Below are 14107 nucleotides of genomic sequence, written 5' to 3'. Positions count from 1 at the left end.
TAAGTACATAACTCGTAATTTATCTTCGATCAATAATGTCGCTAAGTCACGATCATGCTCGTAGTTGAGTAATAGGTATACCACAATAGGTGCATAGGTTACGGTGTCAATGTATAGGTCCTACTAGGTACTTCGGTGCTGTGTCTATTGTGGCCTAACCGTGAGGCAATCTTTAGCTCATCCTTATTGTTCCTAGGTACTTATAAATAAATCTATGTAAAAATATACAACACTGAAATGGTGGTGCGATTTGAAGTATGTCCTTTTCAATTTTACATTTTGTTTACTACGTAAATGATTGGATGTTTTTGTATAATAATACAATGTTTTATTTTGTCCACTAATAAGACTACTGATAAAATAGGATGTAAACCTTTTCCATCATCAATCCAAAATCATTAAACACAGCACAACAATACACCTTTTTATTCCTGGAGGGGTAAGCAAATACGACCACTGTTAACCTTATTATTAGTAAAACTTTTTAGTATGTATGTATGTATAATAATCAGATCATTGATAGACCAAATGGTCTCATTTATAATAAAATTCATAAATTATGCAATAATTTGTTTTTTGTCCGAATTCTCAGAAGTCATTCAGGTTTATGTAACCAAATTACTTCTTATTGAGAGCAGTAGTATTTGGACTAAAAGCTGTTTTTATAGCTATTTATGGGTGTTAACCAATATTTTATAAAATTTAATATAAAATACGTCCGTGTATTTATTTAAAAAAACTTATTTCTAAAAGAGCACTCAAATTCAAGACCTTAACTATTCAATTTAAAAAAAAAAATTAAGTACAGTTTATTTTTAACAATATATAAACAATACAAATACTATTGAATTATTCCGGCATCTTGCCGAATTCGCAGGCTTCTTATGCAAAAAGGGGGGAAGTCAGGTGCGAGCGAGGGTCAACATCATGCAAGCACTTTCGCTTGATCAGTACCCGTACGGAATAAGCACGTGGCGCACGCATTTATGGCACAACCACTATAACATTATTAAAACTAATATAAAATTATTTATTTTTATAACACCAACAGTGCTCAACAACCATTATAATTCATTGTGATACATTTTCTGTGATTTAAAATTATATTTTTCATACAAAAACCTAGTGTATATTTTGTAAACAAACTGTTGTTTACATTATCTATATTTATGAAAATTATTAAATACAAAAATGGTAACTAGTGCACAGTGGTTAATTTTAGTTGGAATTACTGCGTTACAAATATCAGGTGAGTTAAAAAAATGACAGTTTTTTTTTAATAAGGATATAGGTACAACTATTTTAATGTTAATATGTTATGATGCAGTAAATTAATGCAAGCTGAGACGCTACAACAATAACAAAAGGTGATTACTAATTTTAGTACTCATCTAAATATAGCACAATGTTTATATGCCTTAACAGTTATTTTGGTCACGGCTATTGGTAATCTTCAAGACTAACCATTAAATTATTACGTAGTATTTACAAATAAACACCAATAAAATCCTAAAGACCCTACAATAAACTTTACAAAAGATTTCAAGGCTTTTGTCATAAAAAGGGCTCTACGGAATAAAACATTTCAGTGATTATCTATTATTTTGACTTGAATTTTCAAGTGTCTTATAAAAAAAAACGGATAAATAGAATCTGTTCTATTTAGCCGTACTTTTAGTTAGCTTTAATCCAAAAATCTTTTAAACGCTATTTACATTTCAAGTAGGTTTCATAATACGAGATTCTGTGAAGATTCGCGAAGAACTGCAATACATAATATGAAGGCAATGCACCGCGACGTAACCTACAACTGATAATACACCCATTGCGTAACGACGTTAAGTTTGTTTTGCGGTAACCAGCTGATCAGCTTCCTCGTCCGCGTACAGATGTAGTGCGGCTCACGAAATGATGGGACTGTCGTGGGGTTTTTTATTTATTAGTATTGAGAATATTTACAAATATTTTTATTACAATTTAATATCAATTTTCATGATAAAATTTGATGGTTAATAGAGAAATGTCACTAAACTATCCAATTTCAATTTTGTGTGTAAAAGTGAGAAAAAATATTAAAGTTCTAACAGTTTCCCGCTGCAATCACGTAACATTTATTTTCTTTTGATAAACAAACATTTATTCATACAAACGCAACGCTCGAAAATTGTACAAAAAAGGTCTAGAATTCGTGAACCGTGCATCATGAGTCGGAGGTGTGTGCTCGTACAATGGCTACTTCCGAAATGTTACTCGACCGACATTCTCGTTGCATAAGATTGCTCACCCACTCTCGCGCTTACTCAATCCGGTTTGTTTGTCACATTAGCTTGATAAACGGTGTCACATTCATTTCTTTTTTTGTTTTAATATTCCATTTTCAAAAAATGACATGAATTGTTTACGATTACGTCTCTGTATTTTTATTATAGTCTCATTGTTGTACGAGGAAGTAGGTCATATTTTAATCAATTTTATTTTTTTAACTTAATGGTGTTGCTTTCGTATGGTAGGTATACGTTTCGTGAACTTATTGGCCAAGAGGATGCTTTGATGAAATTTAATAGACAGTATTGCATTGTTGTTAGTTTAATCGGTTTTTTGTTAATTACTAATTAATTGAAACCTGCTCTATATTACCTGCTTAGGTAATTGTATGATGGCCTTAACGAAATGCCTGGATGTGTTTTGATTTAATACTAATAAAACAATATTTATTAACAATCGGTGTTACAAGAACATGCAATCTTAGAGATCTAATCAATCGATAGTGGTTGTAATCGGACAAATACCTATGTACATAAGTGTTCTTGACATATGACCGACACCCTGTGAGTTAGTGCATTTACAGCACGATATTTTATGAGCACATGGGTCACAGATGTCTTTGGGTCAAGGTCGTACATTGTAAATGATATATGATTACAGCCGTGGAAATTATACGAAGGCTGTCCATTTTGGACAGACGACTTTAAAGATAACGCAATTGCTACTGGATTGTAAAAGATTACTGTAATTAATTTGTAAAGTTGCTTTAAAAAGGTTGTCTTGCTTTTACAATTCATATTTTCACAATTCCATGAGAAATTCTAGACAAATAAAGTTTGGTATCAAGGTAATATTATGTTCCATTCTTTCATAATAAATAATGAGTTTGTGGAAAATTTTATCAAAAAATTTTATTGAGTAATCTGAAGATTATAAAACTGTTGCAATATTAAAATAAATCTATGGGTCGAAAGTAGTTAACTTTGTGAAAAGTGAACAACCTTGAAGTATCAAGAAGTTGTAAATTGATGAACGTTTTAATTTCTTAAGCGATTTCTATAAAATTATCATATTATAAATTTCAAACACATATGGCGACCTCAAATTGCGTAATTAATTCTACGACCGTGAAATTTGGAGTAAGTAGTCAACTCGGACAATACCTACGGCCCATTTGGGACAGTGGGAGTTAGTGCATTAAAATAATATTTTTAGTGGTCATCGTCCCAGATACCAAAATGAGATAAGGTACAGTCAGTAAAAAGGGTTACTGTGGAAATAATAAAGTTCTATTACTTTGTTGAAAACAAAAATTTTCTAGGAACTTCATTCTACTATGTTATCATTTACTTCATAAGTGACCATTGTTTAAGCCACACATGTTTACTATTCTTAGTAATTTTGGATAACACATGAATTTATGCGATTGCTAAAAAAAATTTGGTAATAAATTATTTAACCGACACTAAAAAAAGAGGTTTTAATATGAAATAATCTATGAACAAAACGAAAGTAAAGAAAAAAACTATAAAAAAATATGTTTAATCTTGTGTTGCTAACTGTACCAAACATTCATTAAGTTTAAAAATCCATACAAAAAAAATAGTGGGACGAGTTGACCACTAAAAACTTAATTTATTTTTAATTTCCCCAACTCGTCCCAAATGGGCCGTAGGTATGTGGTCCGAGTTGACTACCTCGAAATTTGCCATTTCGCAATATTCATTCATAATTATGTTATACATAATTGTTAAATCATTTTAGTATTTTCTTCATTAACGGCCTTACTAGTCTATGGCGACTGTTAACAGTCATTTAAACTTGTTTTTGGTGATTAATGTCTCAATAATCACTCGATTTAAAACAAATGATTTATTATTTTATAAATTGCTGAATGTAGATGCCAATTGGGTAATTTGTTAACTTTTTTTTACAAGGCAGAGTATACTAAATGTTAGAAATTCCAACAGTCTATTAAAACAAGTCAAATAATATTGTCAATAGATAATTAAGTATAGCTACAATTTCGAGGATTTGCGTCGCTGGTCCCATGATAGTCCATAAAATTAGAATAGGTTCCAAAAAGGCCAAGGCTACGAGTAATTCAAAGTCAAAAATGTAATACCACCTTACACGTGGTAACTATATATATCGAACTAATGTCCACCGAGTCATACTACCACTAGAAGGTTCAACTTACACGCAATCAGAATAATAAGTCAGGCATTTCAAAACTAGTTAATGAATGCAAACTACCACCGGAATATCTAGGCGTGCGGTCCAAAATACCAAGGAAACATTCTATTACCACAAACTACGGACATGCTAAATAGAAAATGACAAAATACCCTAGCTGCTAATTAAGATAATAGAGGTCATTCATGATTGGGCAAGATAAGTGCCGATGACCTTAGGATATAATGTGGATGTGTTGTTCTGCAACATCCGATATGCTGCGACAAAATAAATGTCTTTGATGGAGGTTGCGAAAGAAATCGTGGATGTTATGACCAGACTTATTACATTAGCCGCAGGTCGACCATGCGTGCATTCCATTTACGCAATTTATTCATCAGCACTAATTAACACTAACTACATAGTAATGTTTTGTATTCAGTAAAATTCTCGAACAACCTGTTCAATAGGGATTGCGACAATGTTATAATTACTTATAGGTACATTATACCGAAAGTTCTACACGTCCTTCAATATCAACCTCAAGAATTGGAATAGCAAACAAGAAATCTACAAAAGTTACACACTGAGAATGAAAAAAGTCCTTGATGATTTCAAATTAATTAAATAAAAAGACACAATGATGAGAGTGACCTCTACTAGATAATATCAAAAAGCTTCATTCAATATTTTAGGCTAAACATTTTAATATCAACAGAAATCTTACACTTAGCAACGTATCTTTTTTATGGCACCAGCCGGTAAACGAGCAGATAAATCACCTGACGGTAAGCAATCGTCGCCGCCCATGAACACCCGAAACACCAGAGGTGTAGTGAGTGCATAGCCGCCCCTTTGGGGTTAGGAATTTAAGGGTTATAGGGGATTCAGGGATTGGGAATATTGGGAAGGGGGGTAATTGAGCCTTTGGTAACCTCACTCACACAACGAAACAAAATGCAAGCATGGCTCTCCCACACATCGTAAATATCGTATAAATTCACACGTAATGGGACCATGATACACACCGACTAACATCGTTGTTAACACTCCTTACAAGAGAGCACCTAACCAGTGTAAACTAACCTCCTGCGCTCCACTAATTGAAGGGAGTTATAGCTAGAGGTTAATTGGTTACACATGAGTCACAGTGCGATAGGTTACAAGCGTGGCGACGCTTTCACTGTTCAATCGATTCACTTGTACTTTCCACGAAGTCATCGAGCCATTGATGTGAACTCGTAATCTAGTTCGTTATGATTATGCAACCTGAGGTACACTTACCTTTTGACAGTCGTCGCATTTCTTACCGTCTCCATATAGACAGGTTTCATTGAAAGCCAATAAAGTTAACATTACGAGCTTGTGAACTTGCCATTTCTTGATTAAAGTTTATCCTCACGTAGGAGTATAATTCCGTGTTTATTTTACTATTGGTGTACTACAGTTTATAGTTTCCTTAATCAGACCTTTGGTAATTATAATACTTTCCCGGCTTTTAAGCCTTAACTATTAATTAGTATGATTTTGTGTAACTAGGAATCATACTTATGTTGTAAATTAAGATGTAGTTATGCTTTACAGTGGTCTAGAAGTATATAATCAATGTATACCGTTTGACAGCACTACAGTATGTTATTACGAGTTATTACAATTTAAATTAGATACTAATATTTACGAAATATACCGACTACATTAACATGAAGGTTATTTAAAATATCATAGTATTACTATTCTCAAAGAAATTACTGTTATTACATATTTATGAAAACACATGCAATTTTCGAACAAGGCCGTGAGTCCGTGACACTTTCCTTCGACAAATCAATATATTTATTTAAACCTAGTGCGTGATAGTACCTAATCTAGTAAATAGACCTGCTATTTGCCTTCGCAATGTCTTTGAAGGTAATTTGAGTTGCATTCCGCAGTTGTCGTTCGACGATAAGAACGTAATTAGCTTGAAATCGCAACACTTGGCAGGCTAGGTACAAACTACATTTTGTAATTGTGCTTCACAATATATTATTGCGTATATTAGGAAAAACGCTGTGCGCATACCAACCGGAACCATGTTACCTATGTACACATACATGATGCTTCCTTGATGTAACACCTGCTAATGGACGGTTTAAAACATTATTAAAATTATGGAATAGATATCCATTGTAACATTAATCTTTGTTATTGTATCACACTAATATAATTATGAAAGTTGGTTTGGATGTTTGTCCGTCAATTACGCTGATACTACTGAACGGATTTTGATGATATTTGGTATGAGCTGAATTAGATGGTACAATTTTGTCCCACTGGATCGCAGACTAAGCTGCTGATAGAAGCTATTATGATATAATTCGAATATACGATAGGTATTCGAAAGTGCTTCCTTCTGTACGTGTGTAATAAATAGAAATACAAATGCATAGATTAGTTTGTGTATTAATGACGATAGTGAGAGTAAAACGTGACAAGAAAAATTGATATTTTTTTGCAAATTGATGTACATAATTATCAAGTAAATGATACATTGCATTGTATGTAAGGTATCCCTCTGATGTATACTTACTATCAAAATAATGTAACTAATAACTATGTACCGGTATTATTATCATCACCAGACATCTTGTAAACTCCACCTTCTAAAAAAAAAACTTGCCATAATCAAGTTAAAAATTAATATTAATTTTTATAGGCTCTAAAAACAAGGTCACACGAATGCTAAAATATTACGTTTACTAAATGTTACCACACAGCCGAAATATTGGCAGACTTCGGTCCGTTTTTATTATTGGGATAATATGTAAATATAATTTATGTTCTTGGTATTTTTTTATTTGCATTATATGATCAATCATCGTAATCTACGAAATGATAATAATTATCGATTAATATTATATTAAACCCTAAGCATCCTAACCCTGAAAATCCTAAGCAAATTAATAAACTACTTAATTAATTAGAAAATATAAAAAATATTAACAAACCTTAGGGGTTAATCTTAATGATGATTAGGGTTAGATAAGGTATTAGCAAACCCTAAGCATAGTAACCAAAACCCAACCATCAACTAAAGGAGTTATAGAATACGCCAAGAAACACAAACATAATATTCTCTAAAAATAAAACTATAAAACTTTCCGACAACCATCAACGAAAATGTCAACAAGTGACACTATTTTCTACTCGAAATAACTAAAAGTATATTCACGTATTACATAAATCTTTTGTTCTTCTCTCATGTCTCAATGTAAACGCGAAAATAAGCATGAAATTGACACAATAACACAATATGTGACAACGTAAGAAAATGTAAGAAACCATTTTGCGAATTAGAATTGTACGACACAATCAGACCGTGTCATGTGCCGCGTCTTCGCTTGCAAACGCACTTCTTAACGACCTTCACAAATATGTAATTTCCTTACATTATTAGCTTTAAAAGTATTTTCTTTTTAACGAGAAGTGGAAGATGACATTTTAATACCAATCTTTCTTGTTTAATTGTGAGGAACCGAATTATTGGAAAGCAAATAAATTGACTTGTTGTACTTATGTACGTTTTCTTGGAGTTGATGTTTGCGTGGTGAATAATCTAAAATACCAAAAGTTCAAACAAAATCAATTTTTGAATTGTCTGAATTTACAAAACTTAGGTACTTTATCACATTAAGTCAATGTTAGAAGCCTAACTTGTAAGAAACTGGCTTTTAATAATGAGGATCTTTGTAGTACAGGTTAAGTAGGTACATTACGAACTTTACATGTTTCTACTATAACAAGAACGTTTCTTGTTCCAGTATCTAAGAGTCAAGAAGAACGTCCCCAGGAGAAGAGGCCGCAGTCAGTTAGAGATCTCCTGAATACAACATCATGCATACAACCGCCTTATCGGTGTCCACATCCTAAGATGCAGTTTTATTTATACACCAGGTAATTAATAAATACATCGCATTAAATAAATCCGTTGTTATATGAGACAATCATAATTATTATTGTGTATATGTATAAAACGCAACTTAAGGACTTATGGTCCATATACTAGAAAATAGGCTCCATTTTACAATAAAATTCTATCTTGTCTATGCATCAATGAGCAACAATTGCACATAAAAAGGTTTTAATACCCTTACAATTTTAAAACAGGCCATATTTGTCAAAATGTACAAAAATCCATTTACTATAAAGAAAAAAAAAAAAAGATATTTTTATGGCATCTGAATTTTTTTGACCAATGGTGGCCAGTACTATTTAAATTTATAATTTAAAATCGAAAAAGGTTCCATTAGCGTTTAATTATGACTGTCCGCAATGGTGAAAAAAATTTTTGAAAAGTCATTAGTTACGCAGAAAAAGTAAATTAAAAATATTATCTAATGGCATCTATATTATTTTCATTTGATATGACCAGTTATTTTTCACAAACCAAGAAGGTCTCATAATGATTTAAATTATAATAATTATGTTAAGTCAATAAAAACAAAGGTTCTACAATAAATACAAATATTTTCGCTACATAAAGTACATTACGTATATTTTCAGAACAACTCAAGAAAAAGGTGAACTAATAAATACTCTCGACAATGATTCTTTAACGTATTCTAAGTTCAACACGAAGCATCCGACGAAGGTTGTGGTACATGGGTTCGGAGGAGGTCGGAACCTCTCCCCGAGCACCGACATGAGGAAAGCTTACTTTACTAGAGGAAACTACAATATTATCATTGTGGACTACGGATCACTTGTTAAGGAACCTTGCCTTAGTCAGGTTTGTATTTATCTACCTACCTAATTATCATTTGTATTTTTACGCTACGCTCACAATATTTAATATTCTCTAATAAACCATTATCTAAATGTGATTTGCAGTAAGTTTGCCAACAGCATAGAGATTATTGAAATTATTCAAATGATTTTATTATGAAATTATATTTATTCAGGATCATGCTTTTGAATAAATAATTATTGATTAATGTTTAAAATATTTTTATTATGTATACTTATTCCGATGGTTTGATTGTTATACTTGACTCCATAAATACCTTTATAATTATAAATACCCGTTTAACGTATATGCATTTAATTTTTAAATGCATTGTGTATTATTTAAATATTAAAATGAACCTACAATACAGGAAATATTGCAAGTGAAGGGGCAGTTCTTGCGACTCACACTTGTCTTTGAATAATTAACGTCTTTTTTGTCTTGTTTCGTTACACCCTAGAAATCTAAAAGTAGGTCATGCGGTAACGACTAACACTGATAAGCACTTACTTTTTTTGTTTAGAAGAAGTCCTACTTAGCAAAAACAGTAGTTGCATAATAATGTATTGAGATGAGCCGCTTACGATTAGTCACCGAATACTTAAAACTGTGAAGACGTAATTTATTACTAACGATTAAAAAAATTTGAATATTTATGACAGATTATTCTATTTAGCAAGAAGATTTGGCAATTTGTAGGTTTCAACAAAAAAAGTTTCAAATTCATATTTTTGTTTGCATAATAAAGGTTAAGGTAGCTTTTCGTGGTTGTTTTGCTAATTTTATTATTTCAAGGATAAATATAGATTTTTGTATTGGAATCATTGATTAGGGACTTATCTAGAATAGAGTTAACATCAACGGAGTGTCCTACGTAAAGAAGCGAGCAATACGAGACCTGACGACAATGCAATACGATGTTCATGGTTTATCTGTTCTCGAATCATGTAAAAATATAATAAATACAATAATGCTTACACGGTGTTGCGTTTAGCAGCTCTGTCAAATTTTACCCTGCAAAATTAGGTTAGTACCAAAAAAAATTAAAGACTGGAAAATTTCATTAGGACATTTTTACTTTTTTTATATCAGCATTACGGTATACGTTATGAACCTGAGAGGAAATTGCTGTAATATTCTGCATCTCTTACAACTTCCAGATTGAGTGGGCTCCTCGATTCGCGGGTCTGTGCATAGCTCAGCTGATCGAGTACCTGCAGAACCACCCCGTGAAGTCGGTGCCTCCAGAGAAACTGCACACGATCGGCTACAGCGTGGGAGCCCACATACTCGGCCTCGTCGCCAACTACCTGCATGAAGGAAAACTTGGCAGAATTACTGGTAAGTTTTTAATCGTATAAAAAATAGTAGGTACTAAAAATTTTGTTATCTTTAGTATGGATCCGCAATTGACTTCAATGTCATTCAAAATATTAAAAGATACGTATTGTCGATACGCGTGAATAGCAATCCCTTTCTGCAATTGAGAAATAATATTTTGTATAAACTGACCTCTCTTTAAACCACATTTAAATACAATTTTATTTCGTCATATATTGAAAAGAATCTGTAAACTCATTTTTTATTCGAAAATTAAGTTCAATAAAAAAGGTTTTGAATGAAAAAAGGGTTTACTTGTAATATCAATAAGTCCAAAAGGGATTGTTTGACATTGAAACTGTAGGTAAGTTTTTTTCCATCACTATACTGACTTTTACATTCTCTGGTCAGTGTATTAAATAAAATACCAGTTTTGTCTTGCACTTTGGTCCAAAGAAAAAAATATTGTAAGATTGATTATAATAATGCATACCTCTTGGAATTTTCGCATACGAATTGTTTTGTAGTAAAACAACCCATTGCTACACTGATTGAAGAAACTATGACATTTTATCCAGTAATTCTAACATTATCCTGGTAACATAACAACTCTATAAAAAAAAACTAATAATCAAAAATTGTATTCCCAGGTCTGGACCCGACTATATTCTTTTACATGGGGTCCAACCGGTCTCGAGACCTCGACTACACAGACGCCCACTTTGTGGACATCCTACACACGGGCGCCGGCATCCTCGGACAGTGGGGACCTAATGGACACGCAGACTTCTACGTGAATGGAGGTTCCAGCCAACCTGGATGTGCTCATGACACTATTTTCCGTAAGTTTATTTTGTTTTTGTTACAATAATATAATGTGTAATGAAAATGCGGGTATCAGCTTTTCACATACAGAGTGACGTAGGTTATACCATCAAACTGAAAAGGGTCTATTATAAGTCGATATACCCTAGTCCACTAAACTAAAAAAAATAAACATTATAAATAAAAGACATGCAATTTTCAATCAAAATGTAGAATATGTGGTGTTAACTAAGTGATAACGTCATTCTTTACTCTATATTTTTACCATTAGTCGAATTGTCACAAGTAGGTGGATACTCATGCCTTCTAAATCAATGTAGGCGGCCAGAGTCAATGATTTTATAATTTACCTATACTTGCTTTCTTCCCTGTTCATGTTACGTATTCCCACACACGTGCCTTTTCAGGGTGACAATAACGAAGTCAATAATAATAAAGTACATTTCTTATACGCCTACTGCGATATGAATCATAAGATATTATTCATTAAAATCAATTGCATCGAATTCGTATTCCATTCTGAAATAATAAACGCCTAAACACAAAACCCTCTTTAGTGCAAGCATGGAACTAACAAACCTCGTAACCCTTCCTCAAATACAGACAAAGAACCCCTCTGCATAGCTTTGCGAACTGAATTAGTTCCGGGTATGTTAAAAAGATGTCGCTTAAAACAGTGACTACAGCGCTCTCTATTATCTTGGGTGATCAGTTTATTAGTTCTGTTGCTAAAATATAGATGGCGCCTTATGGCTAATGGGTCGAAATACTTTTTTATTTTATTTAAATATTTTGTCTCTCTTTGCAGAAACTCTTTCGTGTGATCATACAAAAGTGACTCCGTACTTCATAGAGTCTATCAACAGTCGGGCTGGGTTCTGGGCGGGACCATGTTCCAGTTTATTCTCGTACCTCATCGGGTGGTGTGAGCCTAAGGACACGGAATACGTGCTCATGGGTGAACACGTTACTCACAAGTAAGTGCTCAGATTTGGAGTAAATCGGTCGGCAATTACGTCATATCGTAGGTTCTGTACAGTAGTACCAGTATGAGTTCGTATAAATTCAAAGATCTTTGTTTTAGTTTTATGGCTAAATTTAATCGTGAGATTGACTTTTTAGTTTTGATTCCTGTATCATTTTATAACAGCTACTTTAGAAAGTAGTCTCTTTGAACTAGTATAACGCATATCCGTAATTAGCTTTACTCTCTACAAGTCATAATTATCAACTTACTCCATTGTTAAAATGATCAATTTGTTTAATTTCAGTGCTCGAGGCGTGTACTACGTCACTACAAATGCCAAGCCGCCATACGCCCGAGGGTTCCCGGGCAAGTCTAGGAGACTTCGCTCCATCACGCCTTATAGCTGATGAATTGAACGGAAAACTTTAGGAAAATCAAACCTTACCAAAATATTTAATAGAATTAAGTAGTTATTATTATTGGGGCTCAGTAAAGTTTATCGTGAAATGGGGTGAATAGAGACAATAGACTACGTATAAAGGTACAAAAAAGTTTTTGTAAATCATTTACACATTTCAGACGTTTCAAAGCCGCTTTTATGATTAAGTTATGCTTGCCAACTTAGGTCTATGTATGAAATACTTCTTTTAATATATTATGTATAATAGATATACATCTTACAAATATGGCCGGTACAGTTTAAATAAAATGGGTACTTCACAATTAAGCGAGTAGGTACTAATCGTACTTATGTACACGATTCTCAATCCACCTCATTCCACTATAATTTATAAGAATATTGCTGATAGGTAGGTTAATTCATTGAAATGTATGCAATCAAAAAAGATTTTAGTGCAATTGCAAACAAAATACAATGCTTTGCGATAGCAATAGTAAAATTTTTGATTAACTCAGTGTCATTAATGTGGAAAATGCGCAAGTCAGTAGTCAATTACTAAATTAAATCGAAGAAAGTTGGATCATGGTAAACATAATACTTGAATGAACTAGCCTAAAAATAAATAATTTAGTTTTGAAAACTCCCGCCGAATCAAAAATGTTTTTGTATTACAACTGGTGAAATATTTTAAATAACTATGTTTTTTACGTCACCTAACTGTTCGATGAAATAACTCGACTAGTTACAAAGCTCATGATTATGGGCCCTAAGTGTAACACGAAACTAGTTAAGATACCATGTTGTGATTTCCAAATGACATTTTCGTAAATTCTACTGACAAGCGTTACTAAGTGTTATAGTTTGTGTAAGCCATCACCGAATATTGTATCCCTGGATATGATTGTGTAGTTGCTCAAAATGAGTGTTAATTTATTTTGATATTTAAGAAATTTGTGATAATACTATTATTTAGAATTAAACTTGGATTTCAAAGGGATCGTTGCTTTTTATTCTATACATATGTCTTTTTTTTCTTATAAGCTGGTTAAGGACCAGGCGGATCACTTGATGATAAGCAATCGCAGCCGCCCATGGACATCCAAAACACCAGAGGCGTTAGATGTATGTTGCAGGCCTTTAGGGGGTTAGGAATTTAAGGGTTGTTGTGGAAACGGGGATTATAGAAGATTGGGAAGGGACGTCATTGGGCCGTCGGCAACCTCACTCACACAACGCAAGCGTTGTTTCACGGGGGTTTTTTATAAGGCTTTGGTATCACTCAAGTTAAGCCGACCCATTCAAGCATGGCTCACCCAAACTTCTTTAGTTATTGATTATGTCGTATATTAAGTTCCCATGATATATTTTTTTCAGTTAAGTACCTTAGCGA

At 32.9% G+C, this 14107-nt stretch overlaps 1 protein-coding gene and 1 long non-coding RNA gene across 2 annotated transcripts in view; both read left to right on the top strand.

Moving 5' to 3' along the window:
- Positions 1-14107, top strand: part of LOC126912687 (uncharacterized) — a 346191-nt gene that overhangs the window by 305171 nt on the left and 26913 nt on the right. The window lies entirely within an intron of this gene.
- Positions 950-13714, top strand: LOC118265265 (pancreatic lipase-related protein 2-like). The gene is made up of 7 exons (XM_035578072.2): positions 950-1249; positions 8241-8373; positions 8983-9208; positions 10366-10546; positions 11176-11367; positions 12159-12327; positions 12622-13714. Exons 1-7 carry the CDS (start codon positions 1192-1194, stop codon positions 12722-12724), a joined length of 1062 nt encoding a protein of 353 aa, XP_035433965.1. The 5' UTR covers positions 950-1191; the 3' UTR covers positions 12725-13714.

This window comes from Spodoptera frugiperda, chromosome 28 (assembly GCF_023101765.2).
Source record: "Spodoptera frugiperda isolate SF20-4 chromosome 28, AGI-APGP_CSIRO_Sfru_2.0, whole genome shotgun sequence".
In the NCBI taxonomy this organism is placed as follows: domain Eukaryota; kingdom Metazoa; phylum Arthropoda; class Insecta; order Lepidoptera; family Noctuidae; genus Spodoptera; species Spodoptera frugiperda.
This window is presented reverse-complemented; position numbering and strand designations above follow the sequence as displayed.

Excerpts from the sequence above, each read along its gene's own strand:
- LOC118265265 (XM_035578072.2), top strand. The coding sequence starts at position 1,192 with ATGGTAACTAGTGCACAGTGGTTAATTTTAGTTGGAATTACTGCGTTA. Across the intron at positions 8,374-8,982 it reads CAGTTTTATTTATACACCAG|AACAACTCAAGAAAAAGGTG; the intron begins GTAATTAATAAA and ends GTATATTTTCAG. Across the intron at positions 9,209-10,365 it reads AGGAACCTTGCCTTAGTCAG|ATTGAGTGGGCTCCTCGATT; the intron begins GTTTGTATTTAT and ends TACAACTTCCAG.